The 22,764-nt window shown below is 35.5% G+C and overlaps 1 protein-coding gene across 1 annotated transcript in view; it reads right to left on the minus strand.

Annotated features, from left to right (window-relative positions):
- Nucleotides 1-22,764, minus strand: part of SENP6 (SUMO specific peptidase 6) — a 73,005-nt gene that overhangs the window by 16,627 nt on the left and 33,614 nt on the right. Inside the window, exons 6-15 of the mRNA XM_058019855.1 lie at nt 18,994-19,014; nt 13,882-13,952; nt 11,850-11,989; nt 9,112-9,514; nt 8,100-8,267; nt 7,763-7,995; nt 5,126-5,296; nt 4,211-4,253; nt 2,489-2,668; nt 415-641 (exon numbers count right to left, since the gene is read on the minus strand). Of these exons, the coding sequence (XP_057875838.1) occupies nt 415-641; nt 2,489-2,668; nt 4,211-4,253; nt 5,126-5,296; nt 7,763-7,995; nt 8,100-8,267; nt 9,112-9,514; nt 11,850-11,989; nt 13,882-13,952; nt 18,994-19,014 (1,657 nt within the window). The remainder of the gene's footprint in view (nt 1-414; nt 642-2,488; nt 2,669-4,210; nt 4,254-5,125; nt 5,297-7,762; nt 7,996-8,099; nt 8,268-9,111; nt 9,515-11,849; nt 11,990-13,881; nt 13,953-18,993; nt 19,015-22,764) is intronic.

A 22,764-nucleotide genomic window follows, 5' to 3' on the forward strand; every position in this document is an offset into this window, starting at 1 on the left:
TCACAAAACTTTCTAATTCTTTTAAAAGTAGTTGTTGATTGAAAGCATTAATTAACTGTAACCACAACAGTGTAACTTAATTACTTGTTTGAAATACCATAATTTTACCAGTTGGAAAAAGTTATGTTGTCTGATTATAGTAAAGATTTTTCATCCCTTAATAATTTTTAAGTACCAACATTACCTGTGGACCATTGTATAACTTTACAATCAAACTAAACACCCTAAAAAGTACTGTGAACATACAGACTATTTCCCATAGTTTCATAATCCACCATGGACCAGTCTGGGAATTTTCATATAAAAGCCATCAAAAGTTGATGGAATTTTTTTTGGCTGACTAACACACTATCCTTAGTGTATTTGTAACCCATATAACACAATGACTTAGCTCTAAAGCAAAAACATAGTTACATTTTTTATTTTGCTTTCTCTGTGAGATGGGCTTCCTTTGGAATTGTCCTCCAAGCACTTAGTAAATGCAACAAGCCTGGCATTGGCTTCTTCAAAGGAAATTTTCACAAAGAAGTCAGAAATGTTATTTCTAATACCAATGTCCATAATTATTTTTTCAAATATTGAATTTGCATGAGGATCAAGACCAGTTTCAAAAATTAAAATTATGTACTGTTCTTCCTGACCTGCAAAAAAAGCAGAGAGAAAATTATTCATTTAGGAATAAAATAAAGCACCTTGCAATTAAAAACAGATTACATGGAATTTTAGGGCAACACGAGTACACACTGCTGATAATGTATGTAAGAAGTAACACAGATGTGAGCAGACAAGAGAGAAGGACTAACTGCCAAACCTTTTTTATCAGCATTTGCAAAGAGTGCATTCAAATTCTACCTTAATCAAGAAATGTTAAATATTACATCTGATACATTTTTAAATGACACTAATGCAAAGCTAAAACATATTTTGAAATAACATCTTTGTTATCAGAGAGTAAGACTGTAATCAATACTTTCTTTTTTTCTTACTGCAGTTCCTACCCTATGATTTCACTACAATTTAAAAATTGTATACTCGGTGTAACTTCCTCTCTGATCCTAGAAGACTGTGCTATAAACATCACTGTTTTTGAAGAAGTTGGAGAGAATTACTCAGATCAATCAGCTGTTATATAAATATCATCCATTTTTATGATCTGAAAAACCACAAAGCAATAAATTGCACTAAAAGGAATTATTCTACACAATCAGAAAAAGTAACAGAATTCAGGCTGCAAATCCCAGTCTCACCCTGCTGCCCAAGAGAGAGCTGCCAGGACCAGTTTTCCCATTTTTCAGACACAAGCATAACCATTTCCCTTTGGTCATTCTTAACCCAGCATGCTAACTCTTGAGAAAAATAATTCCTCAGCAGCACAATTCCCAAACCAATGCACACAGAATTTAGATATCTAACTGGCTTTTGGGTGTTCTGTTTTGGGAGCTAGCCATGTACATACAATTGCTTACACAGTTCTGGAAACAGGCTTAAATTAATTTCATTGCTTACAAAGCAGAGAGCAAGTGTGCTATCACAAAGTGCTCCTGCATATCAAATGCAATAAAGCAGCTGGATATAAAACTCTGCTCCACAGCCTCAGGGAGAAGAGCTAGGTGGGGACACTGCTGAGAGCCATTCTCACACAGACATCTTTCTGCTTTTTTGTGAACACCTGTATCCACCTGGGGTCTAATTCCTGCTCCCAGAATTTTGTCCAAGTCTCCTGCATGCTCTCCAATTACTTCTGTAATTGTAAGACTCCTTACAGCTCATACTTCTTACAGGACATGCATGAGACTATTACACAGTACTATGGGAGCACTCAACTCTAAAATTGCTGAAAGCATTCTTCCTCTGTTTGAATGCATTCGTGTATGTACAAAACTGTGTCTAAGTATAAATAACCACAAAATGTAACCTGAAGAAAAGCCTATTGAAGAGAAAGAGGACTAAATGTCACATTTAATGGATGTGCATGTTAAGATGCTAGCACCTTGAAAATTATGTAAAAATTAAATTCAATTTTAATATATATTAAGATAATCCACATATTCTCCAAGCAGGTATTTGTCTATCTCACATCATCATTACAATTATGCCAGGAGAAAAAAACCCAAGCCAGCCTATATACCAGTTTTACTAAAACTAAAGGCTGTCAGCAGAACAGCACAGATGGCAGAAGTATTACAAAAGCTGACATATAAATGTAAAGGCTTCTACACAAAAACTAACCAAACCAACTTGCTTTAATTCAGTACAAATATTAGTGAAAAAATCTGCACTAAATTGACTGAGTGTTGTAACTAGCATGTTTCTGGACAAAAAGGATGCCCAGCTGTTCTGAACTGTACTCTTTCTCAGCCTGGGAAGGTAATAGCACTACAGCTACCCCAGCCAGTGATGACCCTTGTAGTCTTAATGCACTCATTCGTGACCCAAAACATGAATTTACAATTTAAAGTAAATAGTAGAATAAAATTGTTTTACTTACTGTCTCCTTTGCATTCGTACCAGACATTGTCTTTACTCATTTTCAGTTGATCTCTCAGACTGCTACAGGTTGAAGGTACTGTTTGTAGGAAAACTACTGGCAATTTTCGGACACTACACCATTCACATTTAGTAAGCTCTGAAGTTTTCAGGTTAATTTCTCTGATATCACTTTCTGATTCTATGAGAAAATAATGACATATTAAAATATAAGAAACATCTGTAAGTTTCCTTTACAATGTCCCCCTTGATTTTAACAAGTAGTCGCTACGTGCTCACTAAATTTCTTAAGTACTTAAAACTTTAAAATTAACAGACATGCAAGAAGTGACGGTTTTTCCTGTCTTAAAAGACAGACTAAATTGCAATGGCATCTGGAAGATGACAAGAAAGCCATCAGAAGCAAACTGTTTTCTGCCCACCAACTCTTTTTATTCCAGAGGAAAAAATTCCCACAATTTCCAGTGATTTAAATTTGCAACTATTGCTATGACACATTTTACAGTAAGTCTGCAAAATTTTCTTTGTACATTGATCTTTGACCAAGTTCCCAAGTTCATATGAAAAATAACTTTAAAAAGAAAAGCATAAAACACATGCAGAGAAATTATCTGATTGCCTGAGGAAATAAAGGACTACTCCTAATTTATTCCCCAAAAGAAATGTCAGTAACGTGGTTGAATTTTCACACTGCATCAGATGCTGCCAATGTCAATGTTAAGTTTTTTACAGGTTTTTACTTTAATTATAAAACTTGATACAGAAGTGGATATACATGCAAAACTAAAAAATACAACAACAACAAAAAACAAAAACAAACAAAAAAAAACCAACCCAAAAATACCTGAAAAAAAAAAAGTGCTAAGTGCCCTAAGAGACAGAGCATTTAATGGGTCACCATTTTTATGCTACTGATGAATTAGGTGCCGTGGAAATAACTGCACCACACACCTGTTTTAACTAGAACTTGACAGTTATTTTCTACAAATTATACTAAGCTCTTCAGTGTTTTATTTTTAAAAATGCATTTAAAGCATGAAAACTCAGTTTCTGTGCATCTGCATTTTAGATGCAATATAAACTCGACTGAGCAAAGGCTACACTTATCTTTACAGTTGTGAGACATTTTTCTGCATGTAATAACTACAAAATACAACAGTTCTCTTCTACAAATAACAACAGCAACATTCAACAGGACTGGATCTTAAGAATGCAACTTAAGATTAACAAAAGGTAACAAAGCTTTTCAGGCCCAGAGCAAAACCCTACAAAAGAAAAGAAAGGAAACAGAGCAGGAGTTGTAACTGACCCTTTCCAAATTATGTCACTATTTCTTTCAGTGACATGAAATACACAACTTTCACACTAGAGACAAAACTATGAAGAGAGATCTAGACAGGAAAGGTCCAAGAAACCAGTGTGGCTTTTATTGTCTACTTAACACCACTGAAATTAAAGAACTAATAAAGTTTTAAAAAGTTAACATTTTACAGGAGGGTTGCTCTTGCTTTTTATTTTTGTTAATCACTTTTGTTAAAGGGCAGGTCAAATTTCGACTCTCCATCTTCTTTTATCTGACTACAGACACCAGTATAATTTATTACATAAATGACAAAATGAGAATAAAGGTTACTTTCGGATTCACTTATTAATATCTTTGACAGAGTTACTTAATTCAAAATAAATATATTGAGTACTAACATAAAATGAAAAATGTACTCACCTTCTTGACTCTCTAGGCGTATTTTGATATAATCCAGGCAAAACTGAAAGACAACACAATTTTAAGATCTCACATCTTCTGCAAATTTTAATTGCAGAAAGACTTTAAACTGTTAGCAAACATACTTCAATGGACTTAGTTTATAAGTAATAAACATTAAAAAATTAACATTTAGAATGCAAGTTTTAAGAAAAAACAAAATGTACATTTTAGCACAACTTGAGTCAAGCACATTCTTTGCTACTCTAGTCTCTTTCAGTCATACAGACTGTTTAAACTTTAGATCTTTGTGAAGTACTCAGTTTTCAAAAACTTCAATACTCTGAAAAATACACAATTTCTATTTCTTCAAAAGAAAATGTAATCTATCAGCATTTAGGTGAATCAAACAACAGTGTTTTGTAGCGAGGTGGAAAGAACATGTAACAACAGCGCTGTTTCTGTGGTTATTTCAGCAAGAAGTATCCATTCTGTTCTGGCTGACTGCATACAACTAACATTCAAGGACTCTGAAAACTCCATGTACCTCACAAGGCCGACCAAAAAGAAAATAAAAATCTATAGAAGTAAAATTATTCACCTTTAGGACAATGCTTCTTCCTTGCACCTATCTACTTCTTGTAGCTGTTGTTTTCAATTTTTTTAACAAATGCATGCTAGCCCATAACCTCCCCCTAGCATGCAGACAAGTTCTTTCAGAGCACTGCAGCACAACATTTCTATTAAGAACCTGAGCTAGACTGCATGTGATAGAGCGTAGCAGTAATTTGAGGTTCTCTGGAAATCACAGCCTCTGAAATTGAAGACAAACTTACTGCTCCCCAGACAAAGGCAAAATATTATGTTGTTCAAATACAAAAACTCACTGTCCATCAAAGCCTGAAAAGCAAGCTGTGCAAGAGCAAAGGTACTCACAATCACAGGCTCCACGACCATTCTGCGCAGCATTCCTATTCGAATGCTTCGGCAGTTCAGGATGACGCTTTCACAGGAGTTCGGGTAATTTACAGGTACGGCCTCGGTTACCATCTCTTGAGAAATAACTTTGCGCCGTTTTATCGGAGTGTTAGACACAATGTTCCCAAACTGAAAAGTAATTTTCAGGTTTCAGAATGTCTCACCAAGGTTTATTGCTAAATCAAGCTCGTTGAGACTAATGACTAAATGTTTAGCTAATTTTCTGTTGGTCAACAGGATTACTTACTAGAGCATCCGTCTCAAACATATGCAGAAGGGAGATAATTCCTAAAAGACTTTTTTTAACACCTGAAGATGTTAATATTGCTACATTCAAGAAGAAAATAAAAGGTAACCTGACACTTGCAGACACTTTACTGACATTTCCAAACCACAAATAGTGCTTCTAAATTGCCAAAACCAATTTATTTTTATCTTTTGGAAACACTACGCAGTCTAGCAAAGCAAAGTTATTTTTAATATGTTTTATTTAGATAAAAAAGCACTAATGCTGTAAAACCACCACAATGCTGGTGGTTTTATTTTTTATTTCTGTTTTTGTTAACCCAAGCTTTTGGTAACTAATTCTTGAAGTACACTGCATCACCACGTCAGCAGAATACAGTCTTCAAGTAACATAAATAAATAAGCACAATCAAACTTCCTTAAGGCATCTCTACAGAGCTAAGATGGTTTTAGGATAGATTCCAAGGTCAGAAGACTAAACATTGAAAGAAGGCCATGTGGTGTTTGGCCCCAGTTCAAGAAAAGTCTCTAGATGCTAATTTAAGATGTAATCTCAATGAAGTATCCTGTTAACCAACAGAATTATCTTACCAAAAAACCTATTGCAATGAAATAAAGCCTGCTGATAGCCAGCCTATAAATATATTTATTTGTTTGTATTGTTTATATTGCTCTATTTTGTTGAAGGATTTTCTGTACACTAGTCTTTTCTTTGGTATTTATATTGTTTCATAAAGTTGCCCATAAATAAACATTCATTTTCATTACAAAATGCAATTAAACTCCCACAGAAAAACATTCTAAGTGATTCTGTTAAGACTAAATCGAAAATTATTTCAAATTCCTGAATGACTAACCTATCTTGGCAATAATTCAAATTCTACTTTTGGATGCTTCCTTCATTTTATACACTGAAGAAGGCAGGGATTCTCAATCCCTGTAATTAAAATGTTTTCCTAGGTCTCTTGTTGAAAAGAGGTTTTCATTTTTGTCTGCTGGACTGGCTGAATGTTATTAAAAGTTCAAAACAAATCAGAAACCAACAATAAAACAGCAAAGTCTGAAGTGATGCTATATTCAATTAGTCTCTTCAATAAACAATTAATATTTTGAGAGAAAGTTGAATAAAGCTTTTTCTATTATATCTAAGAAAATTGCTCTGATATCTCCAAATCTTGGTAGGTTAATTCAATCAATGTAAAATTTGTGTTATATTTCACAATTTTTTTTTTATTTCCTTCATTTTCAAAAGCAAGCTAGGACTCTAAAATAATCTAACATCTAGTATTAGAACTGATTTGTAAAGACTAGTGAACAGGAACATATGGATATACAAAAAAAACATTTGAGAGAGTTTCAGAAGTCAGACACCAGTGCCTTCACAATGCAATGCTTTCAGTTAATTCAGCACATACTGCCAGAATAACTTAATTCAAGAGCTATTTATAATCCAAGCTTTGAGCCTCACAGTTTTATTGCAGGCTGGAGGTTCACAGCTTCATACTGATAGTGGTGACTAATTATACAACATATTATAAACATCCATAATTTCATCAGCTACAGCACTAGAATGATGGCTTCTGAATCTCAACATAGCAAGAAGGTTTTGGCATCAGTACTTTAGTGCTCTAACTCAAAGAACTGGAAATCTGATCGGATTCTCTTGTTGAATGAAACAATAGTGAAACTGGACAAGTGAGTCAGGAATTGTTTTAATCAGCACCATTATTCCACTACCAATTGCCACATGGAATTTATTCCTCTTTGTGGCTCACTACTGAGATGGCTTTTAACACAGTATAAAAACTCTCCCCCTTGGCCACACTTAAGGTGTGCTCGTGGAGTATTTTTTTGTCTTTGCTTATCCAATTCTTACAGCAGTACTCAACTAAAAAACACAAGCTGCACCACAAAAGTCCTAACATAAGTGCTATAAACTGCTAGAGTTGTCAAAGCATTTTAATTTTGAAGGACCATTATTGATCCCAGTGTCTCTTTTCATGTTTAACTTCAGAAAGTCTCAACAGGCAACAGCTGGTACTGACATTCTGCTGCAAACTGAGACCTTGAGCTTCACAGAGAACTCCTGTCCAGTCTCAGAAGAGTAAACATTCAACACAGAAGCATTTATTTTAACAGCATAATTAAAATAATTTTGAATGCTTGTAAAAATGTAATGAACACATTTTCTTATGTTTCCAGTATTAAGTATGCAGAGAGACTACCTGATGAGCTGCTGAGTAAGAAAAACAATCAAACACAGTCAACTTCTGACAATACAAAACAAGCCTTCACATATTCCATTTATTATTTGATTCTGTTTTCTTTAAACAAAGCATTAAATAGTACCTGATCTTTCATTCTTGCTTTTCTTGGTAGTGTGACTGCAATTTCTGTATCTGTTGTTATACTACCTATTCTCTGTTCTATTCCACAACTGTTCTCCTTTAATGCTGCTTCCACCTTTCCTGTAGAAGGAGCTGGGGAGGAGCGGGCTGAATCTGCAGGACGAGGTGAAATGCTCTCCATGCTCCTAGTGCTGCCACTATTCTCGTCCTCATCATCATCACTAGACAAAACAACTAAACAGAAAATATTACATTCTCAACCACTACATTTTTCTGTAACAAATTTCTTTTTTCATTTTTGGCTTTTCTTGCTAGCGTGTTGGCAATTTCTGTACTACCTATTCTCTGTTCTATTCCATAACTGTTTTCCTTTAATGCTGCTTCCACCTTTTCTGTAGAAGGAGATAGGGAGGAGCAGGCTGAATCTGCAGGATGAGGTGAAATGCCTTCCATGCTCCTAGTGCTGCCACTATTCTCGTCCTCATCATCATCACTAGACAAAACAACTAAACAGAAAATGTTACATTCTCAACCACTATATCTTTTCATAATAGAAATTTCTTTTCAAGTAATACGTTAGAAATAATTTATGTCATTGTCCTGCAGGGCCAAAAAAAAATCCACATATATAATTATATTATGTTTTTACTAATGTTTATTTGGAATCTGGTTGCAAGGACTCTCTGCCTTGTTTTTGATTTCTTATAAGTAACTATACAAAAAATGAGTAACATTAATCTACCTCTAGACAGAAGTGAACGTGGTTCAGTCAAGAATTGACAGTAAGTAATACAACGTAAAAACTGACAAGAGAAATTATGTCTGAAATCATTCAAATCAGCAGGAAAATATGGTCTAATAAACTAAGCACAGAACCAGACACGTAATTTCCTTTACTCCATCCTCCCTGCTTACTGAGTATACAGAGAGAAAGCACAGAAATTAACATTTTACAAATTATGAAATTTAAATAGATAAATAGTTTAAAAGAAAACAGGAAAGAAAACACAAAATAAGAATCAAATACTGTCTTTCCCCTTGGGCAAATGAAGGATGGAATTCTGCTAAGAATACTGGTTTTTCCAATATCCCAAACATAAATATTTTTTTTAAAAACAAACAAAAGAAAAAATTCACAAAATAATTTTTGTTTTCCCCAATGTTCACCTTTCTTGAAGAGTACCTCTGCATACAAAAAGGAAATTATTAAAAGTTCTGTCCCACTTTCCCAAGAATACACACAAAAATATTCCATGCAACATCAGTTATGTAAACCTGCACAAACAGTTCCTTCACTATACAATATTCTGTGTTTCCAGCTAATGGCTGTGTTCATAAAAAGGTACTTACTTGGATCATTTAATTCAGATGGTCTTGTACTCCTCTGTCTTAAGCTTCCTGTAATTTTAGGATTTTTTGTCCCAGTTATAAGACCAATTTTTCCATTCTGTCGTAACATAGAATGTCCTACAACCTCGTTACTCAGTAGAATATCCGCTGGACCTTTTCCAACAGCAGAACTATAAAACTTCTTTGTGCTGAACCCTGTACCTGAAGATTTTTGCCCTGGTGAATTCTGATGTATTGAAGAACGTGATAAAGGTCCCACAGATTCACTTAATGTTACAGTTTGTCTGGACACTCTTTGCAAATCCTTTACAGAAGCACTTTCACAATGTCGGCATTTGGTCTGATTTTCATTTGCCCTCCCACAATTTGGGCATTCAGTAGAATAATCAATCTGTTCCAAAAGCTAAAGGAGAAACAAACACACAATCAGTAATTGTAAGCAGAAAGACACAATTTCCAGATCTTGTTCTTGATTTCTGTTCAGAATTAATCATACAATCACTTAGGTTGGAAAAGACCTTTAATATCATCAAGTCCAATTATTAACACAACTCTCATCACTAAACCATATCCCCAGGTGCCACATCTACATGTCTTTTAAATATCTCTGGGGATGGTGATTCAACCACATGCCTGGCCATCCTCTTCCAATGCTTGAAAACCCTTCTGGTGAAAAATTGTTCATAATACCCAGTGGAAACTGACAACACGACATTAGCCATTACAGTAAGTAGAGAAAGCAAACATTAAAAGACAGCTTAATTTTTTTATTACATTTAAGAAAATGAAAAATGTTCTAAAAGGAACAAATGTCATTTGTTACAATTTTTTAAAGTGATTCACGTTGGACAATTCAGATTTTTCTTCTTGTATTTTCCTCCATAAACAAAACTCTCCACACTGTTCAGATACATATATCCATCAGCAAGATGGTCCAATTACGCTATTTCTGTAAAAACAGTTCCATGGGACAAAATATCCTACAGATCCTTAGAGCAATACTGGAGAGGATTTGAAGAAACCTTGTAGGTTCAACTTATCCGTCCTTCCAAGGTATCTTTTAACAGCCTGGAAAGACATGCAGGAAAATTCACTCCTCAAGGGAGATGAAGAAAAGGCAAAGTACATATTATTGCTCTAGAGTCATGTGTCACAGAGAAGAAAATAGGACTTGAGGAATAGGAGTTCCCCAAACTTTCAAGAAGCAAGCAGGGGATACAAGGAAAAATGTATCCTATCACTACAAAGACAGATGTCTTTTGTTTTTCTCACATTCACTAGGTCCCACTTAGTTTTGTATTATAAGTGAAGAACTTGGACTTCTATAATATATGAACTACAGAACGAGTACCAAAGTGAATACAGGACATCTTTAGAGATGAAAATTTAGTGTATGTTATTTTCTCCTGGAGCACTGAATTCAAACAACATAACCACTGTACTGTGAACTACTGAAGGCAACAAACACCTCCATCCCACCAAAAACTTCCAGTATCTACTCTGAAAACAGCTTTCACAATTCACAGCTCTCCCCACTCTCCCAGCCATGAACACACCTCCAAAAGAGGACTTCCACAAGTGTGGTAAGTAATTTCAAACCCCAAATTTCAAGATCAAAATCATACAATGAGAACATATTTTTACAAAATTTCTGTACTTTAACAAAGCTACACACACTGTAGAGAAACAGAAGCAAAAAAACCCAAGCACATAAAATATATCAGACCCTTACAATCTGAGCTGTGGGATGATACCAAGCTACAATGTAAACCAGCATTGTGCCTCAGTGCTGTTACAGGATGTAGTTCTTAGAAAGATACTGCTTATCACATTGAAGAATTTCAATCAGACATTAAAAATATTCAAGAGAAGGCAACAAGAGTACCTGGAGGATCTTAAGGATGGAGTAATCACACCCCTCCTACTTCAACTACATGCCAAAAATTTTAAACCAGTTTTTTTATTAACATCACATTAATTAATTAAATAAGCAATGGAAATGCCAAGGAGTGGTACCAGGTGTTTCAAACAAAAGCTAAGCATATATAAAAATCATAGATTTTTTTTTTTTTAAACCACGAACTCCTCACAGGAGGTTTTGCTTTGACAGTCAAACAATGTGACCTGTATGTGTGCATTATGAAACTTCCATAGTAGCCTGGGAAGCTGATAAACTACAGAGAGCCTTGAAGCAATTTCCAAAGTATCTTACATTTGATATTCAAACAAGCTCCTGACAGAAACATCCTGGTTGGTTGCATGTAGATCACAGAATGCCATTTGGATACCTAAGGAACTATTCCCACTGAAAAACTGAACAACTTAATAAAAAATACTTGCATCTTTGCAGTACTTTAATCTTTACTGTTCTGAGTATAGAAAATCATGACACAGAAAAAAAAACCTGTCAAAGAGCAAAAAATTATTCCTCTATTTCAGCAAATTAAAATTATCAATCTCTGGTTTATTGGTCAGTTATTCAATAAAATCAAGATTCCTTTTCTTTTCAATGCATCTTCTGTCTGTTCAAGTCAGAAAAGAAATATTTCACAACTAGCAGGAATATTAGCACTTAAATATCTCTATCACTGTAACTTTTTTTAATTATGTAAATCTTCCTCCCAACTCTATCGATTTTTAAAACCTCGATTTGTTTTACTCCTGAATGTCTGTTTTTAAAATATGCAACAACTTTTAAAATTCAACAAGAGTTTACATATTTTTAAAATATAACCTACCGTTGACTGAGTTAAGCATTTTTTTGTAGCAGAAGACAGACTCAAGTCAGATTGATATGACTTGCAATGACCTTTCTGTCGCACCTTTCTTTTAATGTCAGATTCTGATTCAGAGTCATCTGTATTCTCCATTACACTGTCTAGAAGGGAAAAGATGCAAAAACATTAACAAGAAATGTCCACTCCTATACTGTTCTAATTATGATCATCTTACTTTTTTACATACACTAACTTGAACTAAACACAAACACATTTTTAAACCCCAAAAATCTACACTGTTTCAAACGTATCATGATTTGTTGTATGACTAAAAAACAGCATTCCCCAAAGTAACTTCAAAATGTAGTTTTAGTAATACTATTGCAGGGTCGCTCACTGACAATTTTTATCTTATATCTTTGCAAGAAGCTTTGGATTTGCAAATCTATGCTAACTTCATTACAAATCAAGTGGAGGGTCTATTGCCAAAAATAGGAGAGGATGCTAGATTATGCTATTATACCACAGAAATTGTTTTAAGGCTATTTTTTTTTATATATATGAACACTGTTTCAATATACATACTGAAGGTCTCACAAACATCCCACTAGGAGAAGACATCTCAAAACTAAAGAATGGCTCATTTTTGAAAAAGAATGAATAATAGGTGAGGTTTTTCCCTAAGTTACTTTAGAGTAGTACTGCTGAAGATCTACTTAACATTAACCTAAAATGGCACAGTAGAACTTGCCAGTGCAGGCGACTGTGCAGCTGTAAACCTATGCAGCAGGTTTACAGACTGTATCCTGTTGTGGTGTGCTGTAATGTCCCATTTTGGCCTTCCAGGTCACTTTCCCAGGTGTGCCTATACTTCTCTCCCTTCCCCCTTGCCCCCATGCTGAGTGAGTCCTGTCAATCAGGCTGAACATTCCAGCAAGGCGTTGTGTGGTTGGTCAAGTTCAAAGGATGCCCCTATGCCCAGAGGTCATTGGCCTGTCTGGGTGTCATCTTCCTCTGAGACCCTGCCCCTCTCACCTGTTTGGTGGCTCACCTGTACCTCCCCTCCCCCTGTCCCTGAGCTTAAAAAGGTGATCAGACCATGCGGCCAGGTTCTGTTGGAGCAGTTGCTCACGTTCAGACCTCTGTAACCATGGAATAAACCTCTGGACATTAAACCCTCCAGCAGAATCCTCTCCTTTTTCTCTTCACCATCGCCTGAAGCCATTCCTCCTGAGGTAAACGAGTTCCTAACAAGCCTGGACTTGTTCAGTGCCCAGCTGCAACCACCAGCAAGCCGAGGTATCTCTGGGGTGACACACCGCAGTTGCTGCCTTTGGCCCCGCAGCGAGGGCCAGACTGGCCCAGGCACAATCTACCTGGGAATATTGGGAGCCTTTTTCCAATAGTATCCATGCTAACAAAGCTTAACAAACACACACAGGGTATTTTCTTTTCCAGTTTCACAATTTCCACACCTGAAACCAAACTATATTTTTTCTACTGCACCTCCAACAGTGAGGTTGCTGCATCTAACAGCGATGTAAGAGCACGTTACAGCTTAGGTACAGAGCTGATGCTGGTTCTTCTATAAACTCCCTCAGTGTATGAACACACTTCATACCAAGTGCTGGTTACTATGTAGCATTTTTCTTGTACTAACACTGCTACAGAAGTTCCTCAACAATAATTCACAAACAAGCTGGGGGTTTGGGCTCAGACTAATTAACTCTAGAGATCTGTTCCATCTCCAACTTTATGATCCCAAATGTTCCCTATTTCTGTTGCTTTTAAAATAACTAGCCTAATAACTACACTTTTAAAATAACTAAGCCTAATTTAAAATTATTACATGACTGAACTAGTTGCAGAAATCTGTCAAGAAGGGCAAAATCATCCCTTCATGCACAAACTTGTACAAAACTAGAATAACATGAGCTAAGGCTGTAAGTACATATACTAAAGGTTGTATAAGATTTGGCAACACACCCACCCAAATCAGGTATTAAAAAAATTATTCTGCTGAGAAGAAGTGAGAACTCTAAAGGTAACTTACCCACTCCTTGAGACCGTGGTAACCTAATGTGGTCTGCCTCCACTTTCTGAAGCTGAGGTGGGTATTCTTTTCTGGAAAATGAATTAGACGTATGGTTGTTCTTTTAACAGACACCATTATAATTTAGTCACAATTATACATGAACAAAACAAACCTGAAATGTATCTGAAAGCTACAAATAAGTAACTTCTCCTATTACATGCTATTTGTACACATAAAAAAGTATTATCAGCTACAATAAATGTTTTGGAAGTGTTTCTGATCTAAATAATGAACAGCGTTTCTGATCTGTAATAATCAATAGTTCTGCAGCCTGTCACTTTTACACACAAGCTTCCAAATATTGAAGCCTGCATCTCCTCCTCCTCCTCATTCATGAAATTCAAGACAGGTACTTTCAAAAGCCAAGAATAAAAACAAATATTATTTTAATATTGAAGTAGATTCCACAAGTTCCATAACTTAAGAAACAGGAAGAGAAGATGCAAAACAGAGAAAGGAGATCTGATATCAAAAACTGTTATGGCCAAAAATGAGAAAGAACAACACAGCAGACGTGGTTCCTATATATTTGTTTTTAAAATATTGTAATACAGACAAATTACTGGATAGTAAGTATTTTATTGGTATAACTTGCATAATATAGACAACACATATTTTTGTGCAAATTAATGTAATATATGGCATTATTGCAAGATTTGAGTCTCCTGAAAGATGTTTTCAGTTTACAGGCATATGTGTCAAATCATGCTGATAGCAAATTAGGATTCCTAAAGCCCAGTGCATGTGGGTTACTGTTTGTAGCACTTGTCTTTCTCAGAGCTCTGAGCACTGCAGCTCAGATTACTATTCTTGTCATAACAGAGGATGGCACACACCTGAAACATGGGAGGCCCTGTCAACAAACTCACCAGAAACCGGGTTTATTGGAAAGTTAAGCACTGGCTGCAAATGGGTCACACATGTCCCATACTGCTACCTCTGATTACAAGGACATTAATCAACAGCAAGAGGGCAAAGCCAACAGCTGCAGGCAGTAAATTCACCACTAACAGCTAAATTTTGAGGACCCATCTGACAAAAAGTTTGGCTATGGCTGAAGAAGGCTTTAGCTTCAGTTATTTCTTTCTGCACAGCATTTCCTAATGCATCAAATGATAAAACCTTTGAATTTTCTGCATTTCTAGGTAACATTATTAATTAATATCTTTGGAACAAGATTAATCTACAATGTCCTTTGAGACACTTCTTACCTAATAACAAACACATCTGACTGTGCTGATAGGCTGCAGCTTTAAAGAACATTCTGGCAGAAAGAAGGATTGAGAAACAAGCATGGCTACTCAGAATCTAGAGATGTCAGAGTACTTTATCATGTCTGCTGGCAAACACATCACAGATGACAGATTATGTAATTTATTTGTTACTGATTGTGTCAAATGTGTTTCTGGAACAATCCTTCTCCCCCAGAATTTTCAAAATTAAAGCTGGAAACTCAGTACAAATATTTATTCATAAATTCAATGCACTGTATTTTTATATAATTTTCCTTAAAAATTCAAACACATGGAGTTACTCTAAGCAGAATGAGAGGAAATAAAAGGCAGAGCTCAAACTCATCATTATGAGAAGCTGTACTATCAAAACCTAAGCTCATGACATTCTAAAAAGTAAAAAAAAGCTGTAACATCATTTTAGATTTGAAAAATATAAACACTGCAGTAAGGGTGTGCAAGCTGTTGTGTCACGTGTCATAGCTATTTTTCACTAGTATTTCACAACAGTAAATCTTGTTTTGAAGATAATTACTTCTGGAAAAATTATCTTCTGTAAGATGTCTAAGATATTTAAAACTTAAATGATATTTAAGAGAAACAATATTGAAACTACTTGTCATTTAATTGAAAGCAAACAATAAAGCAAATAATATGGCAGATTTAGAGTACTAAAATTTCTTTTAAAATGTAGTTCACAATTCAAGGTCCCTGGACATTTCTAACTTACAATTTTTCTTCTAAGAACTATACATTTCTACTACATTTTTAATATGCAAAACATATTTATCTTATTAAGATGATAAATTCATTATTTACCATATAAGGCTAAAAAATTATTTTACAATAAATCAGAATACACTAGTATTATCTACCCCCATCTGAATTTTATGTTAGCAGCACGGACTCAGATTTATAGCTACTAAACAGCCAAACACTTGCAAGAACACAGAAGTGGTAGCAAAAAATAAAGTGTATCTTTCCTCTCCCACAATATAGAACTTATACACCCAGAGTGAACCATTAATATCCAAACCCAAGTCACAAAAAATCAGCTCCAAGACAACTGAGGCTTCCCATCACACTTTAGTGTGGGTAGCAATTCAAGGTCAGGCTTGAAGTTGCTTTGAATTAGAAAGAAAAGTGAAGATAACTTTAAAGACTATTTAATTTGAGATTTCAGCTAAAAATTTTTTTGAACAAATAATGCTTTCTTGGAGACAGTGACAACCCTTCCACAAGAGGGCAGCAACTTTAGGCACCTTCTACTACTTTCCTGAAAAACCCATAAAGAGAAAGGAAGAGCACACCACCATCAAGTTTTTACGGACTTGAAAACAAAGTTGCCCTTCTGAGCACAGTGTTTGTTGCTGCCTGAACAGCTGCAGATCCATTCATACCTTCTCCAGTAAAATACTTTGTACAGAGAGCCATTTAATTATGTGTGAGTGTAGAAACAGAAGGGGAAATTGGTTGTTTTTTAAAGCAAACATTATATCTGCCTTTAAAAGGACTAGCTGGAAAAGAAAAAAAAATCTTAGAGCAGATTTAAGAATATACAGCACTTCTAAACAAACACCCTCTTTCTGTTAAACCCTGATCAAAACTAAGTCTTCCATTTAAATGGGAATAATTGAGGGATCAAACAGCTGAGCTGATCATGATGCAAGATTACCTACATTTTATGTCTAACAGTTAAAAAAAACCAATGCTCAGAGGTGAAACAATTTTAGGCATCTTGTTTATATCCCAGATTATAAGAACTTTTGATACCTTTAAGTGCAAGGGAAGTAGACAAGTATTTGATAAAAAGCAATCTCAGGAAGTAGTAAAGCACCAAACAGCAAAACACTGATTACAGGAGCAAGAAAGATCAAGCTTTTGTGCAACACACCAGACAGAAATACTCAGGCAGTCTGGACTGTGCAGCATCATGAACTTCTGACATATTTTAACTGCTAGATGCCACAATACTCTTGAGTAAGCGTGTTTTGCCCAGACAGAATGGTGTCACTTATTTCATATTTTCAGCAAAGATTCATTATTACTGCTGTGTTCTCTTGCTGATGGAATTGGACCTTAGTGTCTTCACACCAGCCTGGTAGACAGACCTTTATGAAACTGTCCAGACAAAGTGACATTTTCACTTAAAATTTCTTCTCTAGGAAAACAAAAACCAGAAATTGGGGGGGGGGGGGGGGGTGATGATGCAGGGAAGGGGTAGGTCCACAATTTCTGTCTATGCCAGAAAGCAAATAAACATGAAGGAACATCTGGATCTGGCAATTTGGGAGGGAGTGCTACCTATGATTTGGTACAAGCCCCATCAAAAAGGCTGCCCCAGCTGCTAATTTTGTTGAGGTGCAGCTGTGTAAACAAGAGCTGTGTTTAATGCACAGCCTGGCTCTCTGCGAGGCTGCCTCATTCGGCCGTTCCTCTGCTTCTGCATGCATTATCTGGAGATGTAGCACTGCAGGCAGGCTGTTGGTTTCTACATCATCACACAAAAAGAGAGCAAAGCACAATAAGACTGAAGCACAAAGCTGCTGAGGTGAGATTTACCTTCAGCACGTGTTAGAGGAAGAGCAGAGTACAAAAGCCAAAGGCTGAAAAGAGAAGCAGCAGCACAGGGAACAGGGTTTTCAGAACACAGGTCAGCAACCCCATTAGGCCCAGAAAGTCAGGAGCTGCTGCTGCACTTATCATGACAGTAATGATTAAAGCTAAATTTAGCAGCTCCTGCCTACATCATCTTCCCCTGCCAGGACAACAACAAAAAGCAGGCAAAGAAAAAGGAACATATCCAGTAGGACTGGATGAAGAAGCAGCAGGTGTCCCCATGAAAAAATTAAGATCACACCAGCATGGAACTCAAATCTTTTCTTCTATGCCATACAGTGACACTAACTGGCTGATGAGTATCTATCTGATAGTTCTTTTAAGAAGTAACAAAAGGCAGTAAAACAGAACTGCCTGATTTTCTGAATTTGAAATAAACATAGAAAATCCTAAATTCAGAAAGAACTGTGCTATTTATATCATTATCAGTTAAACATTATATATACTTTTAAACAATTCAACCTGGTATCAAGCTCATACTGCCAAAAGCCACCTACACAGACAGGATATTTACAAAAATTCAATTACTTCATTACTATAAAGAAAACACTTCCACTAACATATAAATTTAAGCTATATATGAAGAAAAATAAATGTATGGTATTTCATACTGATAACAAAATTTATTAGCAGTAAACCAGATGCAAAACAAGTGAGAAATTAGCCCGAAATGAACAATAAAGACCCAGTGTCTCAGGATTTGCTATACATCTTCTGTTAACTGCTTTAAAATATGCACTTCATGAACAAAATATACACAGTAATGCAGTAAAAATCTTTAATGCAATTCAAACCAAGCTGAGATGATGGAGTGAGAGCTGTTAAAAAGCCCACTAAGAGCTTCAAAATCATTTTACCAAGAAGCTTCAGAACCATTCTATTACACAAAGTTCACTGCTCTACAAAAAGAATTAGCACTGAATTCTTAAAATCCAGAGAATGTTTATGCAATTTTGCACTGGATATATAAATTTCCAGTGGAGAATTATCCAAAATTCACAGCAACACAACATTTCTTACAGATGGATGTAAAGGTCCTTTTTCAATAAAAGCGAGTAAGTGAATAATAAACACAGAACTAAAAACAATCAACCACTATCACATATGAGTAGATATGATTGACTGGATTGAATATTCCTTAACTAAAATAATACAGCACTCAATCAGTTAATTTTCTTAATGCTTATTGCCATGCTCATTTGATCAACAGTAAGCTTACCTTTCCTTTCGGTCCAGATTGCTTAAAATATGAAAAAAGAAAAAAACACATAAGATGTAAAGCCCCACATGTGTTGCACATACTAAATGCAAAAGTTATTAAATATAAATTGTAACTGTTTCATTGGCTTTCACTCACCAGTCTGTCAAACAAGCATTACAACTTTTTCACCAAATTTTTGTCAAAGTAATTAGAAGTGCACAAACACTACTTCACAGACAGCAACAGTCAGTGGTCTAAATACTACATTGATTTGACTCTTTTTCAATGAGTAGAATTTGATCAATTCTGAACTTAACCTGGTCATCTCAATTCACTTACAATGCAGAAGCCATTAAGATAGAATTCTAATACACTAATTATAATCAAGCCTCATTTCCAATCACAGAACTATTAAGGTTGGAAAAGACTTCTAAGACAGAGGTCAACCACTAAAACAATCCCTAATTGCCATGCAAAAGGGAAAAGAATTAAGTAAGAACTTGTTTCCAATTAATAAAAATATGTAAGTGTTTAAATTGAGAAACAAATTTCAGCAACAGTCCTGAAATATTTAACAAACCATATGGAAAGGCTAGAGAAGGATAAATGGAAACCTTCTTCTGAGGTTGAGGCCAAAAAAAAAATCTCCCAAAAGAACCTAGGAACTAGAGCCGCTAGTTTACAAGCACCTCCATTAACATGAGTTAACACAGAAATTAATGTAGCTGATGCTCACAATTCTGGTCCTTTGTACACCATGACTGATATAAAAATAAATCTAACTAAGCTTAGCACACAGACAATTTGAAAATAGCATCTACATATCTTCTGTCTTTTCAAAATTTACAGTATGGAATGCTGTAATCTTTTAATCTGTGTGACTGTTCCTCCCAAACATCAAAAGCCTAACAAACCTCTGACATACATTAACTGTATTCTAAAACAGAACAAATTCAAATTGTTTCCTGTTTTACTTCAGCCAAACTAAACAGAGTAATGATACTACACAGTAATAAAAACTCATCCTCCCTTCCTTTTCACAAACAGTGGAAAGTACGTTCACAAGAATAGAGCAAACTAATTCTCTTGTTACTCAGAGAACAGCAGGAGTGGAAGCAAAGCAGGTAAGAATGCAGTCCTGATAATCCTATAGAGTGCAGCATGAAAGTGCATTCCATCTCCACAGTGCTCTGGGAAGAGAGTAAAAGGACTTCAAAATTGAATGTGACCGTGACAACTTAAAGACTGGGCTGGTAGGTAATGAGCCAGTGCTGTGTGAAGGTGGAGAGCTGCTCCCAGCTGGAGCCAGCCTTTACTAACAATAAACACTGCTTTTGTGCAGGTAACCTCCAGTTTATCAATCCAGTCAGATCCAAACCATGTGTGGATGGAGCACATACCCTGCATATTTGCATCCTCTGCACAGCTAGATGTAACTTGGATTAACTGTTTACAGGTGCTTCAAAGAGTCACTCTGCTAAGGAACACACACCTAGTGCTAAGGAAATTAAACAGCAGGAAAAGAACTCCCAGAATGCCTGACACTATGGACTGTCATTACATCAAATGACTTAGTTGTTTGCTTTAAAATTCCACACCAATATAATGCATTTAAAGGAATTCTCATTTTTGTACCTCAGGAAGATTAAGAGATGAGAATTCTGGATTGATAACTGTCCCTACTGCTTCATGTAGCTCATGCATAAGATTTGTTAAACATGCAGTACATACATGCTATTTCAATGCCAAGTCTGGAAGAACAGTCAGTCCATAGCATAAGACAGAACTATGCTTTAAATGAAGCAAAATAGTGTGAACCAACTACAACACTAGAGCAAGCTATATCAGAAAATCTGTTTTATCAGACATTAACAAATTTTAATTTCATTCCCAGATTCCACTAGAAAAAACATGAATATTTACCATAATATTATTGTGAAATACCAAATTTTGGTGTGCTAGAAACTTGCATTTTACATATGAGTCCAAGAGATTATCAAAAAGACTGTAACATGGATGTGCAAAAAAATTGCAGGAGATAAGAAATGCAGTACAAATCATACAAAAATTGAGCTTGATAGAGATTATAACTGAGTTCATAATCAGCTTGTCCCATGTGACACCATCCCCACCCAAAGAAGCCAGTGTAAGTCATGGAATCTGTTACATCAGTGCCAGAGACTAAAGTTGCTCAACTTATTTAATAATGTTTTTGTTTCTGGTTAAGCTTTCAAGAACCTTTTAGATAAAATACATTAATATATAATAATTTATCTATATATTAGATAAAATTATTTTCCCTATGTTGTTTCTGATCACCACACCATAAAACAATCTACAAATGCAAAAAATTAATAGAACACAACTTTGAGTCACCTGCAAATTAGCACAGGAAAACAAAACTCAAAAATTTAGAACTCAATTTCCATGCTATCAGCTCTTCTGTCTTGATATATACCTAGAATGTCATTCTTGGTTTGCACTCACATTTTTTGCAAATAGTCCTTTTTGAGGAATCATCACCAGCATTTACTTTTAAACTCAACTACTGCCTAATGTCAGTAAAGACTAGCCAAAAAAGGGTATCAAAAAATTCCTACACAAGTGAAAATACAAGACCAAACTATAATATACAGTTTATATGGTCTGGAATTTTATATCATGGTCAGTTTTACATAGTCCTATTTTAGTTGGCTTTTTTTCTGACTACTGCCTTCTCACTCAGAAATCTGTTTTCAACATCAAGTAGCCCTGAATCTCTCTTCTTCTATTTATTTATTTTTAAAGAAGGTCTGTCAGGAAGCCACATTTTATTAATTTTTCAGTCCTCTAACTCAGAAACAGATTTAGAAGCTTTTAGAAAGCAGTCAGTTGAGTCAGAAGCTACTGGAATTAAACCTCATTGCAAAGTTCCTATGTAAAGCTCACCCTCAGTCAATTAGATCATGCTGGTTCTGACATCCTCCAGTAACAAAGCACTGCTGGAAGTGTTATGACTGTTTCCTGCCTTTAAAACTCCAAAAATATTCCTAGCATAAGAGTTAATTGTCTGTTGCTAATGTAAATGAGCTACAATAACAATCCTAAGAGAAAACATATTTAGAACATTCAAGATGACTACTATCCAATTACTGCACACAATATTCAGCTTGCCTATGTTATGCATTAGTTTTCTTTCTGTGTCACACATGCCTTTTTTCTTCACATTACACTGCAGGTTTAAAAAGAAGTAAATCCCACAGGCAAGAAAGGCAAGCAGGCAAATCCAACACCCACTGAAGATTAAGAATCTCTGGAGCAGGTTGAAGAAACCTGTGGCACTGAACTTGCTAAGATGAAGCCATTTTGACTGGATGCTTGAAGAACCATTTCACAACAAGGCTTAATCAAGTGCATGAAAATTATCAAGTTAACAATCAGAGCAGTCTTGTATGATTTTGCTTACTTCAAATCATTTTCATTAGCACTGTAAATCAAAATTGTATCCTTCAGAATAACAAAAAACCCCACAAACAAGCAACTCCTCTCTCAAAAATAAACAAAAGCGAGCACAAACACACACAAACAAAACCCACCAGAAAGGTAAGAGCATGAATGCTTAGAGATGGCCCACATTTTCCTCTATGGGACATTGAACAAAAATATTCTAAAAAGGACTTCATGCAAGCAAAAGCACAGCTGATTCAGTCTAAACCACAGTGGTAACATCAACCCCATCTTTCAGCTTAACTCATGGTAAAAATTGCCAATTTTTTTAATCATCAGCCTCACACTGATGACAAGAAATTT

This window comes from Melospiza georgiana, chromosome 3 (assembly GCF_028018845.1).
Source record: "Melospiza georgiana isolate bMelGeo1 chromosome 3, bMelGeo1.pri, whole genome shotgun sequence".
NCBI lineage: Eukaryota > Metazoa > Chordata > Aves > Passeriformes > Passerellidae > Melospiza > Melospiza georgiana.